The 21922-nt window shown below is 42.5% G+C and overlaps 1 protein-coding gene across 2 annotated transcripts in view; it reads left to right on the top strand.

The window, feature by feature from the left end:
* AMOTL1 (angiomotin like 1) overlaps nt 1-21922 on the top strand; it is a 215191-nt gene that overhangs the window by 26914 nt on the left and 166355 nt on the right. The window contains exon 2 of one of the 2 annotated variants that reach the window (XM_043898076.1): nt 17458-17592. The exons of the other annotated variant lie outside the window; for it this stretch is intronic. Coding sequence (XP_043754011.1) covers nt 17508-17592 — 85 coding nt within the window. The 5' untranslated portion in view covers nt 17458-17507. The remainder of the gene's footprint in view (nt 1-17457; nt 17593-21922) is intronic. 2 annotated transcript variants of the gene reach the window in all.

Genomic DNA, 21922 nt, shown 5'->3' with positions numbered 1-21922 from the left:
AGACCTGGGTTCACTCCCTGGGTCGGGAAGATCCCCTGGAGGAGGGCATGGCAACCCACTCCAGTATTCTTGCCTGGAGAAGTCCATGGACAGAGGAGCCTGGTGAGTGGTCTGCAGTCCATGGGGTCCCAAAGATTCAGACAAGACTGAGCAACTAACACTTTCACTTTATTACTGCAAGTGCCTCCTGGACTGCTTAGTCTGTGTGGAGCAGGTGATGAGTCCCTAGCCAGGCAATATTTGGGGTGGGGGGAAAGTAATGTCAGGAAGGAAGTCTAATCAAGCTAGATATTTTAAAATGTCACAACATATAATAAGTAAAACACTGGTGCAACACTAGAGAGATTATGGAAAAACATCAAAGCATCCAGAAATAGATCCAATAAACCTGGCGAGGTAGCATTTCAATCTAGTAGAATTGGGAATCCACTAGTGACCACCACTTGGAAAGAGTCCACTTTTTTAAAAGTAGCCAATTATCCCAATACAATTTATTGAGTAGTCTATCTTTTCCCTTGCTAACCTAAAACACCATTTTTTATATACCAAATCAATTTCATTATTTTTTAAGTTTTTTATTCTATTCAAACAAACCATTTATTCTAGGAATAAGATCACACTGTTTTAATGACTTTAGCTTTATAATTTGTTGTATTATCTGGGAAAGTAAATAACTTCTCAAACACTGCCATTATTTTTTAAAATATATATATACCTATATCAACTGATAGGATATTGCTCAGTCATGTCTGATTCTTTGTGGCCCCATGGACCATAGTCCACCCTCTCTGTCCTCGGATTTTTCCAGCAAGAATATGGGGGTGGGGTGCCATTTCCATGTCCAGGGGATCTTCCCAACCCAGGGATCAAACCTGCATCTCTTGTGTCTCCAGTGGCATCTGCGAAGCTTATTTATTTATTTGGCTGTGTCAGGTTTCAGTTGCAGCACTTGGGATTTTCCTTGCATCATGTGGGACCTTTCTTTGTGGTATACAGACTCTCAAGCTGTGGTGTGGGCTCAATAGTTGGCAGCATGTGGGTTGCAGAACATGTAGGTTCCAACAGTTGCAGCAGGTAAGCTTAGTTACTCTGCAGCATGTAGAATCTTGGTTCCCCAGTTGGGGAGCAAACTCGCCTCCCCTGCATTGGAAGGTGAATTCTTAAACACTGGACTACCAGGGACATCCCCTGCCATTATTTTTTAAATCACAAATTTCTAGGCTAATAACTAAAATATATTAGTATGAAAAAAACCCAGGCATAGGAAAAAAAGTATATGTACACATGTATTTGTATATATGTGTGCCTCTCTCCATAGATACACTTGTATTTCTGTATATAAATACTTGTGCATATATACATATATTCATACCTATATTTGCATGCTGTGCTGTGCTCAGTCACTCAGTCATGTCTGACTCTTTGCAACCCCATGGACTAGAGCCCACCATGGCTTTTCCCAGGCAAGAATACTGGAGGAGGTTGCCATTTCCTACTCCAAGGGATCTTCCTGACCCAGTGGCTGAACCTGCATCTCCTGTGTCTCCTGCACTGCAAACAGGTTCTTTACCCACTGAGCCACCTGGGAAACCCCATATATTTGCATAGGCATAGACAATTTTTAGAAGGGCACATATGAAGCTAAAATAGCTATTTCCAGGGAGTGAGATTGTTGGGGATTTTATTGATGAATGAGACTTTTCCACTTTGGACCATTCTCCACTTTTAAGGTATTCTTTAGAAAACAAATATGCATTTCTTTTATGATTAAGACAATACCTAATTTGATTGCCAGAAACCCAAACCTATACCAGGCCATATCCTGTATATCAGTATTTCTCAATTGTGGCTGCACATTAGAATTATTTGGGGACCTTTTAAGAGATACAGATGTCAAGGGACGTGCTCCCAGAGGTTCTTGTTTCATGGGTCTGGGAAGGGCTGTGGGCATCAATATATTTTAAAAGTATACCAGGTGGTTGTGGTGTGCAGTCATGGTTGAAATCACTACTGCCAATGATGTGCAGCTTAGAATGATCCCTGGAAGGTCCCTGAAATGAGGCCTTTCCAGAGCATAATTATTTGAGAATGCAACATAAAGCAATCTATCATTTCTCTGTCAGGCTAAATGTAGGCATGAGACAGAGTGCAAACAAGACTGGAGGGGACTGATGGAAAAGAGCTTTGCTTGAATGCGTGTAGAAGCATCCATCTCTGTGGTAGGCCTTTTTGTTGAAAGGTATAGACTCACTCAGGTTTCCTCCACACATATGCGTGCATGCATGCTCAGTCGTGTCCAACTCTTTGTCCGTGAGACTTCCCAGACAAGAATACTGGAGCAGATTGCCATTTCCTATTCCAGGGAATCTTATTGACTCAGGGATGGAATCTGCATCTCTTGCATCTCTTGCATTGGTAGGCAGATTTTTCACCACTGCATCACACAGAAGGGATTCTTATAAACTTATCATTACCATAAAAGATACATGAATCCCACGGTAAACTAGAAATAGCAAACAGCTATGCTTTAGGAGCCCAGAATGTGGTTGATACTAGAAGGTTCCAACAGAGTTCCAAGAACAGGGGTTACTTGGAGACCCTCCCATAGGAGGCTTTCAAATTCTTTCATCTGGAGAATTGCTTTGTTAAAATGAAATGCCTTGGGAATCCTGATCTGGAAAATAGATCTAAGAGGAACCTGAAGAAACCTAAGAATCAACTGGAAACACAATGTTATTGAAGCTGTTTCTGCTTCTTGCATGCGTGTCTTCATCTGATGCTTCTCCCTAAGCCTGATTCTGCCTCCATATTCCTGACAGAGAAGCTGATTGGCCCAACTAGTCCCCAGTGGTCAGTCTCTGGTTGGACAAGCTTTTCCACACCCAGTGACAATAGAGATAAATCCAACAATTCATGGAGTCATATGCCTATTCATCTCTGGTCACCTGAGCCAGAAGAGGGTATAGTGAGAAGAGGTGGGTGCATAAAGCTGCCTTGGGATTGCAGGGGGAAAGTATGGGTAAGCCAGTTTTCCTTAGAATGGGAGAGTGGACAGAATATCCACCATGATTAAACTGCCCAGACCAAGCACTTGGGCTTCCCCAGTTGCTCTGTGGTAAAAGAATCCGCTTGCAAAGCAGGAGACACAGGAGACTCAGGTTCAACCCCTAGGTCAGGAAGATCCCCTGGAGAAGGAAATGGCAACTCATTCCAGCATTCTTGCCTGGAGAACCCATGGACAGCAAGACTGGCAGGCTACAGTCCATGGGGTAGCAAAGATTACGACACAACCAAAGTGACTTAGCACGTGCACCAAGCACTTAGTCAGTCATCAGTGAGTGTTGAATTGGAGGAGGTTTTCAGTGGGGTGTGAACTGCTTAAATTGAAGCCTAGAGGTTAAAGAAAAACTGTTAGGAATAAATAGATAGCCCTTGCCCATAGTACATCTCCAAAGCTCTTTTCTTGCTCTATGAATCTGGGCTTTTAAAAGGTTTTAAACAGCAGCCTAGGAGGTCAAGAGAATGGAATTCATTTTCCCCTGGGATTAGCTCTGGGCCACAGGTGGCTATTGAGCACTTGAGGTGTGGCTGGTACCAGGCGGCATGTGCTATAATTGACTGGATTTTGAAGCTTTGGTATAAAAAAAAGAAATCTGACATATTCATTAGTAATTTTTTTTATTAAATGCATATTGAAATATTGTGTTGGCCAAAAAGTTCTTTTTCCCTAAGATGTTATGGAAAAATCCAGACCAACTTTTTGGCCAACCAAATACTATTTTGGATATAGTGGGTTAAAGAAAATACATTATTAAAATTAATTTCATCTGTATTACTTTTTTTTTTAATGTGGCTATTAAAAAATTTAAAATGACACATATGGCTCACATTATGGACATACGGACAGCTAGGTTAGATGGTAACCCTGCTGTTTTCCCCTGCACATATTTGGCTGTAGGTCTGTGTATAAATGACAACTCTTTGCTGCGGGGCCCACGTCTGTATCTTATTCTTGGTTCATAATTAGAGCTGTGGCAGTTCATCCTACTCTGGCTCTCTTTGTCTTTGCCTCATAGACGGCGGCCCAATTGCGCTTCTCAAATGGAAACACTTAATCCTCTCCTGTGGTTTCCCAACATCCCCCGGACAGGCAGCCCTGTCTGTGACTCTGCCTCAGAGAGTCCTTACAGAACTTCACTCTGCCTCTTGGTCTCCGATGTTCTTTCTTGCCTCGATTCCCTTCTTCCTTTCCAGGACTGGCACACAGCAAATAGTTTGCCTTTGTGTCCTTGCCCACTGTTTACAAATGTCCTTTCCTTTGGGGGCAAACGTCTGCTTCTGAATGCTTTGTCACCCTTTAGCTTTTTTTTTTTTTTTTTTTCATTTATTTTTATTAGTTGGAGGCTAATTACTTTACAATATTGTAGTGTCAGAGAAATGCAAATCAAAACCACAATGAGGTACCATTACACGCCAGTCAGGATGGCTGCTATCCAAAAGTCTACAAGCAATAAATGCTGGAGAGGGTGTGGAGAAAAAGGAACCCTCTTACACTGTTGGTGGGAATGCAAACTAGTACAGCCACTATGGAGAATAGTGTGGAGATTTCTTAAAAAACTGGAAATAGAACTGCCATATGACCCAGCAATCCCACTTCTGGGCATACATACCCTTTAGCTTTGTTTCCCATGGAATGAAGTTTGTGGATGGAACCAAGTCACTTCTGGAAATGTATCAACTTCAAAAATTAATAATGATCTTAATAAAAACACCTACTGTTATTTATTGAGTTTTATTACTGGCCAGGATCTATGCTGGTTACATTACAGATAGTTCTCATTTAACCCTGACAACAGTCCCACAAAGCCTATGCTATGATCCTCTATGACAAACGGGAAAAATTAGGTTCAATGACATTACAGTCCTTGCTTACCTATCACTGGGAAATGGTGGCCCTGGGACTTAAGTCCACATCTGTCCCAAAGTCGTGCTCTTACCCATTACATTTAACACTGCCTTCTACATGCTGTGTCACCTCCCAAGTGGGGAACTCCAAATTGGAATACAATGCCTCATAGCAAGTGACATGTATAAGCAAATTTGCTGAATAATAACAGTGCTGTGCATTTGTATGCTGTTTTGATGATTCTCTAGTTGACATACAATTCTCATGAAACTTTGATTAAAAAAATAATAATGGGCTTTATGAGCCCTATTTCACACACTGGAAAAACTGAGCTCCAACAAGATGAAATGATCCTTCTGGGGCTACTTAGTTGAGTAGCAATCCCCAACCAGGCAAGAACACAGTTTTCTGGAAATATTTATTCTCCTTTTTCTTTCCTCATCAGAGTATACTAGGCATTATGCTGCTTAGATGGCAGAATATGGTGGCAAATCATGTGTTATGATTCTGATTTAATGTGAGTTATGGGAAGGGTTTGCAGGTACAGACTCATATGAGTTTCCCAGCTGTAGGTGTGTCCATTTCATTCATTCAGCAAAATTTCCTGACTGTAAATCTGGCCAGCCATTGTGCTAACAGTGGGCATGGAAAGGTGGATAAGGTACTACTTTGTCCTAAGAAGATTACCTTCTCACAAGGACAAGAATCATCTTGCAAAGAGAGTATTATCATCCAATGGTAAAGTGTAGCTTTAAAGGAATATAGAAAGTTTGGAGAAGCAGAAAGGGAGAAGGAAATAACTCTCCCTGGGAAAGTTTCATGGTGGAGAGAACTTCCGAGCTTGGTTTCAATGGACTGACTTTAGAGATGAAAAGCCTGAGTCACTGAGTGTTCTGCAAAGGACTTCATCATCTTATAACTTCATTAAGTTTCCTAAAAATATGCTTGTTGCCACAGCCCCTTAGAGAGTAGTAGCATGAATTATTCATTGGAGTACTTAAAATATTAGCATCAGTAAATTCCATAGGAACTTCACAAATACTCTGCCCAGTTGGTTAAGCCAATTTGAAAGAATGGTTTCCAATTCTACAAAGTTAGTAAGACTATGTGGAAAAACAAATGACTCCCAGAAGAATCATGTCAACTCTCTAAACATCAGCCCATTTCAGAGGAAGACTTCATGCCTCTGGATTTCATGTCCTTTTATTCATCAAAGAGGTATTTTCTTTCACAGTGGATATTTAGAGTGTTCTACTCTCTCTTCTCTTCCAACCAAGCAAAAGTTTTGTATGTGCTACTGAATTTAATCATTGGAATATTAAGAGCCCAGATGTACACTCTGATGTGTTTGGTTTATTGGAGTTAAAATCAAACCTGAAGGAAATCAACCCTGATTATTCATTGGAAGGACTGATGCTGGAGCTCCAATACTTTGACCACCTGATTCAAAGAGCTGACTCATTGGAAAAGATTCTGATGCTGGGAACGATTGAGGACAGGAGGAGAAGGGGGCAACAGAAGATGAGATAGTTGGATGGCATCACCAGCTCAATGGACATGAGTTTGAACAACCTCTGGGAGATAGTGAAGGACAGCGAAGCCTGGTGTGCTGCAGTCCGTGGGTTCACAGAGTCAGGCACAACTTAGCAACTGAACAACAACAACAAAAGGAAAATATACATCAAAGTTTAGAAATTGAAACTTATCAGAGTCAAACCTTTGGGGCAGCCCAAGAGGAGAGTGCCCTCTATTTTACTGTTGCCCACAAGGGTGCTTGTGGACTAAGATTGAGTTTTCTGATAGCTAATACCAGGCTAGACATTGTGCAATGGACTGAGAGTTTGTGTTCCCTCAAAATCATATGTTGAAATCCTAATGCCCACTGTGGTGGTCTTAGGAGGTGGGGCCTTTGGAAAGTAATTAGGTCATAAGGGTGGAGCCTTCATGAATGGAATTAATGCCCTTATGAGAGGATCCCCCTCCCCAGAGAACTCTCTAGCTCTCCTTCTGCCACGTGAAAATGCAATGAGAAGTCACTATTCTGTAATGGAAGAGAGTTCCTCCAGAACCTGACCATGCTAGCAACCTAATCTCAGACTTCCAGCCTCAAGAACTATATGCAATACATTTCTGTTGTTTATAAGCCATCCAGTCTGTGGTACTCGGTTATAGCATCCCATTTTGACAAAGACACCTAGACCCTAGGTAATGGAGATCTTAGCTAGAAATTCCTAGTTGAGAAGGAAGACATCATCACATGACCTCTAAACCTCTTGTGCTTCAATTTAGTAGTTTGCTTTGTTTTCTGGATGTAATCAGACAGATTTATACTCCCTATTCAAAGCCAAGATGGAATATTCCTTCTGATTCTTGACTCACTGAAGAATAGGCCCAGATCTGCAAAGCTTGGAGGGCATAAATCTTGGAGGGGTAAAATCTTGATATTCCAGGAAGAGTATCTCATCTTCAACAACCTCTGAAGAACAGGACAAGGGGCAGGAGGTCCCAGAAAGGCTCAGTAGCACTGAGGATTTTTGTTGACTATCAATATTTTGATGAAAATTTTTAAACGAATTGCTTGACAGAACAGTTCACAAATACAATGGTCTGTCTGGGAGAATATTAACTCCTTATTGGGTACTGAAGTACAGGTTGCAAAGACATAGACTGAAGAGTCATGCATAATGGAAGGGTTAGACTAAAGGTCCTCAGCTGCTGTCTAACATCCTGAATCTATTATTTGCAGATCCTTGATTTATCTGTGCTTGACTCAAGGCTTGCACTTAGTACATTGTTCTGTAGTAATATGCCCAGATATTTGTCTCCCCCTCAAGGTTGAAAACTTTCTGAAGGAAAGGCAAGATTTACCCTTTTCTATCCCAAGCACTTAGCACAGTGACTAGTATATAGGAGACATCAAGTAAATATTTATCAAATGAATGGAAAAGTTTATTTTATATACTGATATCTCTAACTAGACACACACACACACATAAACATATATATATATATATGTTTATATATATATATATATATATATATATATATATACCTTGATTTATAGTGTAAGTTATCAACTAGTGGAGGGTGTTCAAACTCTTTAGAACCTATGGCTGCTTGAATGCCTGAATGATGGAATATGCTATATGAATCTCCAAACATGGTACTTCTAATTATTTCATCTCTTCTCTACAAAATGGAGCTCTTTCATGCTAGCTAAGGCAGAATCAAGTAGGGACAGGTTTTTATGAATTTGTATTTCTAGGATAAACCCTCCACCACTAGAAAAGACCCTGGAGGTATTGGTTAGAGGTCTAGGTGTGACTTGGCTGCATTCAGTGGGCAGGAGTCTCCTGTGGATGATCAGACGTGTAGTTTCATCCAGTCCAGGGAAGGGAAGCAGGTGGGTGTACAATGGGCAGAGGCATGCCGGGTGGTGGAGCAGGTATGCACACTGAAGTGGGAGCTTAAGTGGGAGAAACTCAGCCAGTTAGACCAGATGAGAAGGTAAGAATAAAGCCAGGAAGCAGAGGCAGATAGGGTGTGATTTTTAGGTGGAGAAATTACCAGAGAAGCAGAGGAGGCAGATGAGGTTGCAAAGAGAACACTTGCTAAAGAGACATGTTAAAATGAGGCATGCTTGCACCAAACACCACCTTTGAGTCATATATTCATTCATTCAAGAAACAAATAGTGGGTGTTTGTGAAACCCCAGTCTCCTATAATGCAAAGTAAGAAGTCAAGAAACACCTGGAGTAACAGGCAAATTTGACCTTGGAGTACGGAATGAGCAGGGCAAAGGCTAAAAGAGTTCTGCCAAGAGAACACACTGGTCATAGCAAACACCCTCTTCCAACAACACAAGAGAAGACTCTACACATGGACATCACCAGATGGTCAATACTGAAATCAGATTGATTATACTCTTTGCAGACAAAGATGGAGAAGCTCTATACAGTCAGAAAAACAAGACCGGGAGCTGACTGTGGCTCAGATCATTAACTCCTTATTGCCAAATTCAGACTTAAATTGAAGAAAGTAGGGAAAACCACTATACCATTCAGGTATGACCTAAATCAAATCCCTTATGACTACACAGTGGAAGTGAGAAATAGATTTAAGGGACTATATCTGATAGACAGAGAGCCTGATGAACTATGGACAGAGGTTCGTGACATTGTACAGGAGACAGGGATCAAGACCATCCCCATGAAAAAGAAATGCAAAAAAAGCAAAATGACTGTCTAAGGAGGCCTTACAAATAGCTGTGAAAAGAAGGGAAGTGAAAAGCAAAGGAGAAAAGGAAAGATATACCCATTTGAATGCAGAGTTCCAAAGAATAGCAAAGAGAGATAAGAAAGCCTTCCTCAGGGATCAGTGCAAAGAGATAGAGGCAAACAATAGAATGGGAAAGACTAGAGATCTCTTCAAGAAAATCAGAGATACCAAGGGAACATTTCATGCAAAGATGGGCTCAATAAAGGACAGAAATGGTATGGACCTAACAGAAGCAGAAGATATTAAGAAGAGGTGGCAAGAATACACAGAAGAGCTGTACAAAAAAGATCTTCACGACCCAGATAATCACGATGGTGTGATCACTGACCTAGAGCCAGACATCCTGGAATGTGAAGTCAAGTGGGCCTTAGGAAGCATCACTATGAACAGAGCTAGTGGATGTGATGGAATTCCAGTTGAGCTATTTCAAATCCTAAAAGATGATGCTGTGAAAGTGCTGCACTCAGTATGCCAGCAAATTTGGAAAACTCAGCAGTGACCACAGGACTGGAAAAGGTCAGTTTCATTCCAATCCCAAAGAAAGACAATGCCAAAGAATGCTCAAACTACTGCACAACTGCACTCATCTCACACACTAGGAAAGTGATCCTTAAAATTCTCCAAGCCAGGCTTCAGCAATATGTGAACTGTGAACTTCCAGATGTTCAAGCTGGTTTTAGAAAAGGCAGAGGAACCAGAGATCAAATTACCAACATCCGCTGGATCATCAAAAAAGCAAGAGAGTTCCAGAAAAACATCTATTTCTGCTTTATTGACTATGCCAAAGCCTTCGACTGTGTGGATCACAATAAACTGTGGAAAATTCTTCAAGAGATGGGAATACCAGACCACCTGACCTGCCTCTTGAGAAACCGATATGCAGGTCAGGAAGCAACAGTCAGAACTGGACGTGGAACAACAGACTGGTTCCACATGGGAAAAGGAGTACGTCAAGGCTGTATATTGTCACCCTGCTTATTTAACTTATATGCAGAGTACATCATGAGAAACTCTGGCATGGATGAAGCACAAGTTGGAATCAAGATTGCTGGGAGAAATATCAATAACCTCAGATATGCAGATGACACCATCCTTATGGCAGAAAGTGAAGAAGAACTAAAGAGCCTCTTGATGAAAGTGAAAGAGGAGAGTGAAAAAGTTGGCTTAAAGCTCAACATTCAGAAAACTAAGATCATGGCATCTGGTCCCATCACTTCATGGCAAATAGATGGAGAACAGTGAAAACAGTGTCAGACTTTATTTTTGGGGGCTCCAAAATGACAGCAGATGGTGACTGCAGCCATGAAATTCAAAGACGCTTACTCCTTGGAAGGAAAGTTATGACTAACCTAGACAGCATATTAAAAAGCAGAGACATAACTTTGCCAACAAAGGTCTGTCTAGTCAAGGCTATGGTTTTTCCAGTGGTCATGTATGGATGTGAGAGTTGGACTATAAAGAAAGCTGAGCACAGAAGAATTGATGCTTTTGAGCTGTGGTGTTTGAGAAGACTCTTGTTGAGTCCCTTGGACTGCAAGGAGATCCAACCAGTCCATCCTAAAGGAGATCAGTCCTGGGTGTTCATTGGAAGGACTGATTTTGAAGCTGCAACTCCAATACTTTGGCCACCTGATGGGAAGTGCTGACTCCTTGGAAAAGACCCTGATGTTGGGAGGGATTGGGGGCAGGAGGAGAAGGGGATGACAGAGGATGAGATGGTTGGATGGCATCACCGTCTCAATGGACATGGGTTTGGGTGGACTCCGGGAGTTGGTGATGGACAGGGAGGCCTGGTGTGCTGTGGTTCATGGGGTCGCAAAGAGCTGGACATGACTGAGCTACTGAACTGAACTGAACTGTGAAACCCCTGTACCAATGCTAGGGATACAAATAGAATCTCTGCTCTTATGTACATAAACTGTGAACTGAACTCTATATACATATTAACAGACAATTACAGTGCAGTGTGGTGCACACTGTAATGAAGCAAGCACAGGGCAGTCTGGGGGACAAGGAACCAAGTCCAAGGTGAAATGTGAAGGATAAATTGTAGTTTGCAAGGTGAGGAAGGAAGAGCACTCTTGCTTCAGCTCCTGGAATGACTGAATATCAAAAAATCCAAGAACGGAGCTAATTCAGGGATTGCAAATACTTTGCAATAGTTGGCCCTTATATGCCATGTTAAGTGGTCCAGACTTTCTCCTGGGAATAATGAATCATTAGAGTATTTTGATCAAGGAGGGACATGATCAAGTCTGTGTTCTAAAAATATTACAGCGAAGTGTGGAGAAAGGGTTGGAGGAAAGAAAGACCAGGGACTCACTGAAGTCACCACAGTATTTCAGTAAGAGGGGATGGTGGCTGAACTAAGGCTGAGGCAATGAAAGCAGAGGGTAGAAATTGCATTCTTGAGATATTTAAATGTTAGACTGGACAAAGTTTGGTGGTTGATTGGATGTGAGATGCAATCAACTAATCAAAGATGACCAGGGAATTCCCTGGTTGTCCAGTGATTAAGACTTGGTGCTTTCATTGCCAGCACCCAGGTTCAATCCCTGCTTGGGAATTAAGATCCCTCAGGCAGCTGGGGAGGTGGCTTGCTCTAGAGGCAGCTCCAAAAAGAGTTCTGGTGGTTGGAGAACCTAAGCCCTAAACTCAAGCCCAAAGGTCCATTTGGCTTCACACCCTCTCTTGGGGTAGGTAGGTTGCCTTTGGGAGCTTAATAGGATATAATATCTGACTGGGGTCCTTACCCACACTGGCCATTATCATTTATTCATTCATTCAATGCTTTTGAACTGTAGTGTTGGAAGACTCTTGAGAGTCCCTTAGACTGCAAGGAGATCAAATCAGTCATTCCTAAAGGAAATCAATCCTGAATATTCATTGGAAGAACTGATGCTGAAGCTGAAACTCTGATACTTTGTCCACCTGATGTGAAGAACTCACTCATTGGAAAAGAACCTGATGCTGGGAAAGATTGAAGGCAGGAGGAGAATGGGACACAGAGAATGAGATGGCTGGATCACATCACCGCCTTGATGGACATGACTTTGAGTAAACTCCGGGAGTTGATTATGGACAGGGAAGCCTGTCATGTGGCAGTCCATGGGGTCACAAGAGTCAGACATGACTGAGTGACTGAACTGAACTGAATCATTCAATATTTATTAAATATCAATATTATGCTCAAAGTACTCCAGTATTCCATAGACTCCAGTGTCCAACTCTGCTCAGTTCTTCTTTCTGTCTCTCTCCCCATTTTTTGCTATTTATTACTTTAATTTTTTCAGATTTATTGAGGTATAATTTACAAATAATATTGGAAGACATTTAAAGTGTACATCATGATGATTTTATATATATATAATGTGTGTGCGTGTATATATATATATATACACACATTGTGAAATGATTCTCCCATCTAGTAAACACATTCATCATCTCACACATATTTATCTTATTTTTTCTCTCAGTGAGAACATTTAAATTCAACTCTTCTAAAAAATTTCAATTATACAATAGAGTGTTATCAATTATAGTCATAGTGTTATACAATTAGATCCTCAGAACTTGTTGACCTTATAATTGAAACTTCTACCCTTTATACCAAACTTTTCCTGTTTCCACTGCCACCCTGCCCCTGGCAACTGCTTTTTCTACTCTCTGTTTCTATGAGTTCTTTTTTTTTTTTCCTTTAGATTTTACATGTACATGATACCATGCACTATTTGTCTTTCTCAGTCTGGCTTATTTCACCTAGCACAATGCCCTCCAGCTCCATCCGTACTGTTGCAAATGGCAAGCTTCCCTTCTTTCTTATGGCTGAATTGTGTGTGTGTGTGTGTGTGTGTGTGTGTGTACGCGCGCTAAGTCTCTTCAGTCATGTCCGACTCTGTGCAACCCTATGGACTGCCGCCCGCCAGGCTCCTCTGTCCATGGGGACTCTCCAGGCCAGAATTCTGGAGTGGGTTGCCTTGTTCTCCTCCAGGGGATTTTCCTGACCCGGGAATTGAACCTGGGTCTCCTGCATTGCAGGCGGATTCTTTACCACTGAGCCACCAGGGAGGCCCCAGCTGAATAAAATTTCACTGTATGTATCTTCCACATCTTTATCTATTCATCCACTGACAAGACACATAGGTTGTTTCCATATCCTGGCTATTGTGAACAATGCGTCAGTGAACATGGGTGTACAGCTATCTCTTTGAAAAGAAAGAGCTTCTCAAAGTCAGAATTAGCTCTCGGTACTTTCCCACTCATGCCCTCTACTCCACCTTATCATATGTATTATTGTTTGAGCTGCCATGTGCTGTTTTACAGAAAACTTTCTTCACTTCTTATTCCTATGCTTACATTAATCTTTTTGTTTTGTTTTGTTTTGTCTTTTAGCTTCTTTTACATGGACTTGGTCCTCGGTAGAATTTTGATTTGGCTACAGATTAAACATTTTATAGAAAACTCTGAATAAGTGGTCTTACATGGCCAGAAGCTAGGAAAATATCCACTAGCCTCCAGAGTTTTGTGAGCAGCTCTGGGGCTTCCTGTGACTGATGTTATGGTTTTAGAATTTCAGGAACAGATGCGACTGATCAGTCTTCCTTGAAATACTTGTGTTTGATGCAATTTCATTTCACATTATGTGTTTGACTTTCCCAAGTTGAGGTGTGAAATTCAAGCATCAGAGAAATCAGCAGGGCTTTCAAGTTGAAGTTAATAAAACACTCAACATGAACCTATGTAGTTCAGATTAATAAAATAAAATGTATGGGTGTGAGAGCCTAACCTCCCTCATCCAGAAGATAGCACCTTACAAATCTCTTTCCTGGGGTCCAGTGGGTTTCTTCCACTCCACCCCCCTCCTTGGTGGCTCAGATGATAAAGAATCTGTCCGCAATGTGGGAGATCCGGGTTCAATCCCTGGGTTAGGAAGATCCCATGGAGAAGGGAAGTGGGTATCTAGGCCACTGGACCAAGAGAGATGAAGAATCTACTTTGAAAACCCTTCTCCAATGATTCAGTAAAGTTCCATTTTTTGTCAAAGTTATTATAATCTCCAACTCACTTCTCAAGATTAATAAAATGATTTTGAGTGAACAGTGTATGATAAATACATGTTGCTTTTAAAGGATGTAATATTATTATTAATGTTATTTTATAATTGGTAAAGATATAAGACTTTTGAGTATTTAGTTTATTTGATTAAATGATGATACCTGTATGACCTGCAGCCATGAAATTAAAAAGTACTTTCTCCTTGGAAAGAAAACTACAACAAAACTAGACAGTGTATTAAAGCAGAAACATCAGTTCTGACAAAGGTACATATAGTCAAAGCCATGGTTTTTCCAGTAGTGATGTATGGATGTGAGAGTTGGACCATAAAGAAGGCTAAGTGCCAAAGAATTGATGCTTTCAAACTGGTGCTGGATAAGACTCTTGAGAGTCCCTTGGACTACAAGGAGATCAAACCAATCAATCCTAAGGGAAATCAGTCCTGAATATTCATTGGAAGGACTGATGCTGAAGCTGAAGCGCCAATTCTCTAGCCACCTGATGTGAAAAGCCAACTGATTAGAAGAGATCCTGATGCTGGGACAGATTGAAGGCAAAAGGAGAAGGGGGTGATAGAAGATGAGATGGTTGGATGGCATCACCAACTCAATGGACATGAGTTTGAGCAAACTCAGGGAGATAGTGAAGGACAGGGGAGCCTGGCATGCTGCAATCCATGGAATTGCAAAGAGTTGGACATAACTTAGTGATTGAACAAGAAACTGGTATGATCATGGCCCAGGTTTGGATTTCTGTTCCAAACATGTTTTTAGTTTTGCCCAGAGCACCCATCTTGTTCCAAAGACAGCTTTCTCAGCCTACTAATGTGATTGGATTGGTGACCTTTGTATGGAAAAGCATAGTATTATAGACTGCACAAACCTTTGACATCATCTAGTCCCAATTCCTTCATTTGAAGTTGAGGAAATTAAGCCTCAAGAGCATAAATGGGTTTGCCCAAAGTCACCCAGTTAGTGCCAGTGTCAGCATTAAAATTTGAATTTATTGATAAATCCAGTGTTGTCCCTATGGTATTAAGATATACCCATTCTGGTCTAGAATTCCCCTCTAAAATTTTGGGGTGCTTGGATTGAACACAAATCCCTAGTAAGCCAGGACCCAATGAAGTACAGTACAATCTTTGGTGCTTCCTGGTATTTGACTAGAGACTTGTGGATGTTTGTTGCAACTTTCCAGGAGTACCACCCTTCTCTAGGCAGAGGGCCAAAACCCATCACATCAGTCTGCCTTGTCCGCAGACAGACTGGCAGTGAAGGAACCTGCAGGGCAACTATGAACAACGTTCTTGAGACCAAAGGAAGCCCGCTGCTCTGATTGCACCTGGTGATCACCAGGGCCCATCCTAATGAGGCTGATAGGGTTTCAACCCTGGTGACTGTCCCACTGGCTGCATTCACAGATTAGGTCCATCAGTCACCTCCAGTTATTCAGCCGTGTTCTTTGGAGGACCAGCCATGCAAAGAGTTATAAATCTCTTTGTAATGTAGACAGAAGTTTGGCCGTGAGTTGTAATCTTCCCAGGCACAGTTTACAGGAAGAGATTCCCTGGCTGGACTTCTTGGAGACAGCCAGTGAAGTGTCCTTTTTATGAAAACTAGAGCCCTCATGACGTGGACTTTCTATCATGGTTTTCAAGAGAAAGTGGAAAATGCATCTTCATGGTCCTTCTCAGCCCTGGGATTTTCCTTTAAAATAATATTTATTATATATTTTTTCAGCTTATAAAAGTAATGCATGTCTATTATGGAAAATGCAGAAGACTAGCAAGAAAATGAGAAGTACTCATATTTCCATTATGATGGGAAGTACTCATATTTCCAATCTGATGGGATTCACCTCCAAAGTTTAGTTCAGTTTTTCCAGTCTGTTTTTTAGTCACATATAGAAGTATATTCTTAGTTTTTTAAATGAAACTGTTATCCTATCCTGAAGTTCTAGGATTCTATAAAACATGCAGAACTAAATACAGTAATTTCCTTGCTCAAAGCCTTGAATGAGATAGTTGCTCCATAAACATGCTAGCTGAATGAAAAGGGGAATCATGGTTTTTTGACTCGATTAGACTTGTTGAAGATCTCACACTCAGACCATGTCTGAATCTTTTTTAATTTTTATATTTTATTGAAGTATGGGTGGCTCAGATGGCAAAGAATCTGCCTGCAACGCAGGAGATCTGGGCTCAATCTTTGGGTTAGGAAGATCCCTAGGGGAAGGGAATGTTCCACTTCTGTGTTCTTGCCTGGAAAATCCCATAGACAGAGGAGCCTGGCAAGCTACAGTCCATGGGGTCAGAAAAAGTCGGACACGACTGAGCGACTAACACACACACATGTGTGTGTACACACACACATAGTTGATTTACAATGTTGTGTTAATTCTTGCTGTACTGCAAAGTGACTCAGTTACACACACACACATATATATATATACATATATATATATTCTTTTTTATATTATTTTCCACTATGGTTTATCCCAGGTCCCTTAATATAGTTCTCCGTGTTATGCATTAGGACCTTGTTGTTTGTCCATTTTCTGTTCTATATGTAATAGTTTGCATCTACCAACTCCACTCCCAGTCCATCCCCCATGGCCCTCCTTCTCTGTTGTCAGCTATAAGTCTGTTCTCTATGCCTCTACGTCTGTTTCAACTTCATAGATACCTTCAATTGTGTCATATTTTAGATTGTGCATATATGTGATATCATATAGCATTTGTCTTTCTCTCTCTGACATACTTCACTTAGTATGAGAATCTCTAGTTGCATCCCTGTTGCTGCAAATGGCAGTATTTCACTCTCTTTTATGCTTGAGTAATATTCCATTGTATATATGTACCACTTCTTATCCATTCATTTGTCAAAGGACATTTAGGTTGCTTCCATGTCTTGGACATTGTAAATAGAGCCGCTATGAACTTAGGAGTGTGTATATCTTTTAGAATTAAAAGTTTTCTCCTGGATATATGCCCAGAAGTGGAATTGTCTTGGCTATTATGAATGCCTGAATCTTGACAACAATCTTCACATGCTGAAGAAGCACAATAAACTAGAAACTTCTTTCAAAAACCACTACAATATTTAAAGTAATTAGCCTCCATCTAATAAAAATAAATGAAAAAAAAAAAAGAACATGTTCCCTCCCCAGCAGAGTATCAGTAGTCAATTATCTCCATTTTTTCATGCTCATTATTTCAGGAGATTCCGTTTGATGAGAGAGCTGCACAGACAAGAGACTTGTGGGAACCATGGACCTTAGTGAAAAATGGCCTTTGGAGGAAGGAACCTGGCTGTCTCACGCTGGAGTTCATCATTTTGTCAACACCAGAGGGGGTATGGCTGCTTTTGCTGTCCCAGATATACGCGGTCCTCTTCAACTCATGCACTCACTGGGTCAACCCAGCTGTTCACAGTATGTGCCAAGCGCTATCTGTCTTTTCAAAAGCAGCTGGGTGGAGAGGCGAAGGCATGGACTTTGGAGTCAGACAGACCCAGGTTCAGATATGGAATTTTCTCTTTATACACTATGGGGCCTTAAGAAAATCTATTGTTTCCTCAGCCTTAACATGAGAGTAAGAATGCCTACTTGGAGGTTTGCGATGAGCACTGTTAAGTAATGTAAGCTGTCATTGACTGAGCCCTTGCCCTAGCTGGCTGGGAAGATGGTCACACAGCTTTGAGCACCTAACATGCCAAGCACTATTTTCTTTCCTGTCTCCCATCTCCTCCTCTTTAATCTTCTCTCCACAGCCCTGCAAAGATTAAGACTGGGAATAATGCAACCAGTATAACCAGAATAGATGGGCTCACCTTCGTTCTGTGTCCACATCCTAGCAGCTGATTAACGCAACTCAGTGTTAAGTTCAGGACGTTGTTACTGTCCTGGCATGGAGCATACAGGTGTCAAAATCATACCCCTGACACAGGGAAGTGGTCCTCTGTCAGGTCCAAGGTCTGCCCCATTTCCCGTCCCCCAGATCTAATGGAGACCCACTTTGGAAGGAGCTAATCTGTGGATGGGGAAACAGAGGCCACTGAAGTTAATGCATTCACACGATGTTTTTAGAAATGGTATGCCTCTCATGTGCTGTTGTTTATTCATTCACTTAATTAATATTGAGCAGCTACTATGTGCCAAGCACTGGGAATATAAGAAAGAGAGTAAGATAGGCACAGAGATCACCAGACTACACTCTCTGCTGTGCCCCATCTCTAAAATGGGGTAACTTAGACAGCAATAAGCATTTACTTAGCTTTTGCACTGCATCAGGGTATATCTTCCAACCAAGACACTGCACACAATGGGAGTTTCCCCAAAGGGAAGCTTTAGGTTGTGAGAGAAGAAACTTGGATGCAGTCCAGACAAAAACCAATCGCTGTTCGCTCCTATGCCCTGTCACATTGCCACCTGAGCCACTTTTTAGAGGTTCTTAAGCCATGTCTCCTCACAGCCCATGGCACAAAGTTGAACCTCCTCAGCTCCATACACAGCCTTCCTTTCCTGGTCTGACCTCTGCCTGCCTCTCTAGACCCATCTCCTGCTGCTCCTCACTAAACACGAAGCCCTTCCTCATCACTGTATCTACTTCCGCCTGGATCCCTGAGTACCTCATGCCCTCACATACCTGTGAGCCTCTGCAAAGACTGTCATTAGTATGTACCTTCTACCCGGCCAGGTCCTGCTCACCTCTGAAGCTCCAGCTTCAGTCGTCTCTTCTGGGGTCTCTTCACCCATCCACCCCCATCCTAATCTGAATGAGGAGTCCGTCCTCAGAGCTGCCACAGAACTGGCAGCTTTCCATGTCACAGAGTTGCTACACTGTATTGTCACTGTCTGCATCCTAGATGACCTGTGGGCCTCTCAGGGGCAGACGTCTTGTTTTATTTGCCTTTGCATCCCTTCCACAAGCAGCCTGGCAAATACTTGATACATACTTGGTGGCTGGCTGGCTGGGTGGCTTGATGAATGAATGGATGTATGAACGAATGATGGCTGAGACTAGGTCCCCTGCATATTTCTGGGGTCATTGAGAACGTTTATTGACTGTGGCAGCCCGATGCACTGCGCAACTGCTTCTGGCATCACTTCACCTTGCTTTCGGCACACCTAGAGCATTTTGCTCAGTGACCCCTTTGTTCATCAAGGCTGGATGACATAAGAGAGAATTAAATAGGTATGGTTTGTCTTCATCATCCATCATAGAAGTTTAGAGCAGAAAGAAGCCTCAGGGGTCACAGTGACAAAGGGGTGGCTAGAAATTCTACCGTGAGCAGTTCCAAGCATTACCACACATCTCCTTCAGTTCACCACATCATGTACCTACAGTCTTTGGAGATGCAGCTGGCGTGTAGGAAGGGGAACCAGCCCTGTGTCTAGATCTGCCTGACAGAGAGGCACTGCTCTTGGTTAAGTGATGAGCCTCTGGAGCTGATGGAAAAGCTTGGCTTGGATGGGTAGATGATACTGTGTTATCGGGCCCCAGTTCAGACAGTCGGACTGTGATGTTGGAGGTGTCCAGACAGAGTGTGGTTGTGTTGTCATGTGGGGGTGAAGCACCCTCACAAGGAAGCAGTATGCTGAAATGTGAAAGTCCTCATGAGCAGCTGGATTGGGGGGTTCTCAGGCTGGATTAAGCTGGGCTTCCCTGGTAGCTCGGTTGGTAAAGAATCTGCCTGCAGTGCAGGAGACCTGTGTTCCATCCTCGGATTGGGAAGATCTCCTGGAAAAGGAAATGGCAATCCACTTAAGTATTCTTGCCTGGAAAGCCCTATAGATAGAGGACCTGGTGGGCTACAATCCATGGCACCTCAAGAGTTGGACAAGACTTAACAACTAAACCACCACCACCACCAGAGGCCTAGGCCAGGGTTCAGGGGAAGGATGCAGGCCCTAAGAGGACTAGGTAGGGTTGCAAAATGGAAATATGGTGAAATGTTGAAATGAGGTGAGGAAACTCACCTCAGGAACACTCAGAAACAAACTTGCACGGTGGGAGACTTCTGTGCCAGACTTAAGTCAGAACTGGATGAATTACAAAAAAAAATTTGTAATCCCTCATTAGATAGATACCTTACACCAGACATGACACTACACCTTTTTTTAGTATAAATAAAGACCATCACTATTCATTCTCACAACAACCTTATTCTCCTTTTGTGAATGAAAAAAAAAATGAGCCTGAAGCTGCTGGGAAACTTGCTCAAGGTCATGGGCAATGTAGGGATTTGAATGGAGGTCTGCCTAACACTTAGCTGTGCCAACTTATTGCCTGACGATTCACCCTTCAAAACTAGCTACTCTGCCTTCTCAATTAAAGGCTCTGGGGGCCCAGTTACAGACTTTTTTTTTTTTTTTTTTTTTTTTGCTGCTTATTTCGTTGTCACAGTAGAAAAGAGAACTAGCTCTTAACAAGGCCAGAAAACCAACAGTGCTGTCGCAATGTGTGGATTACCATCCAAGAGCCACCGATGGCCACCTAAGCTAATGCGTTGCCAAGGCCTCGATCCACCTGCTTTGGACCATCTTCCCTCCACCCCCTACCCCATGTCCCCCCTCTCCCAACACTGGCCGGTGCCAGCTGCTCCATCTCAGAGGCTCACTGTGGGCTAATGGGGTTTACATTTCTAGCGAGCTACCAGGGAAAGTCCTGAAAGTGTCCAGGCCTTGAGATCTTATTCTTGGCTTCACAGAGTCCTTTGAGAACCATGTTATCTGCCAGGGAGGCTCAGTCATCCTGGTGAGTCATGGGCCTGGAGGCAAGGCCAGTTCCATGAAACATCTGGGCATCTCGGTTGCTATGAGGGTGGGTCAACCTCCTGGAAAGCTGGCTAGGAAGAGCCCAGGATGTCTGGGGGAGATACAGAATTTCTCCATGAAAGTCCCTCTGCCACTCCCAATGCCTACACTCTTAAAATCCCCTCAAGGGCCTGGGCCGGTGGTTACGCAAATTTATTTTAAAGGCCTGGAACACATTTTCCAAATGAAATCAAATGCAAGGCCTGACACAGAAAACAGAAGGGGGCCAGAGCCCTGATTCTGACCAGCGCGCTGCAGGTTCCCATGATTCGCCAGCTGCCCCATCAGACATGTGGGGATTTGGCACAGGAGGGGAGGTGTCCTCAGCCCTTCTCCATGAATCTATAAAACACGTCTTCCTGTTACACGTGTGCTCACTCAGCTGTTTGGGAACCCTGATGTCATTCCCTCTCCCCAGGGGACCCAACCTGCTTAAACTTATCATCAGGGAAGAGGCAGGAAGTGTGGGAAACATAACCTGGCAGCTGGAGCCAGGTGTGTCTAGAAATTCACTGGCGCTGTTTCCCACTCTGGTTATAAAAACAGGAAGGGGCGGACTTCCCTCCTGCAGGGAGGAAGGACATTTTTCCGAGTGTGGTCTGGGTGCCAAGCACTGCTGTGGACATTATTTCATTTTGTTCACATCCTCCCTGAAATCTCTTCAAGCAGTTACTATTACCCCCATTTTGCAGATGAGGAAACTGAGGCTTGTGAAGACACAAATACAAAGTCCAGCCTGCATGGCAAACAACACTAGCACTCACAGTCACACTTGGGTCTTTGTTCTCCAGGGCTCTGCTCCAATCCAGTTCACTTCCCTGTCAGTTTCAAGGGGGCAGCATCACCTTTCTAGGAAGCTTGATCCTT

This window comes from Cervus elaphus, chromosome 1 (assembly GCF_910594005.1).
Source record: "Cervus elaphus chromosome 1, mCerEla1.1, whole genome shotgun sequence".
In the NCBI taxonomy this organism is placed as follows: domain Eukaryota; kingdom Metazoa; phylum Chordata; class Mammalia; order Artiodactyla; family Cervidae; genus Cervus; species Cervus elaphus.
This window is presented reverse-complemented; position numbering and strand designations above follow the sequence as displayed.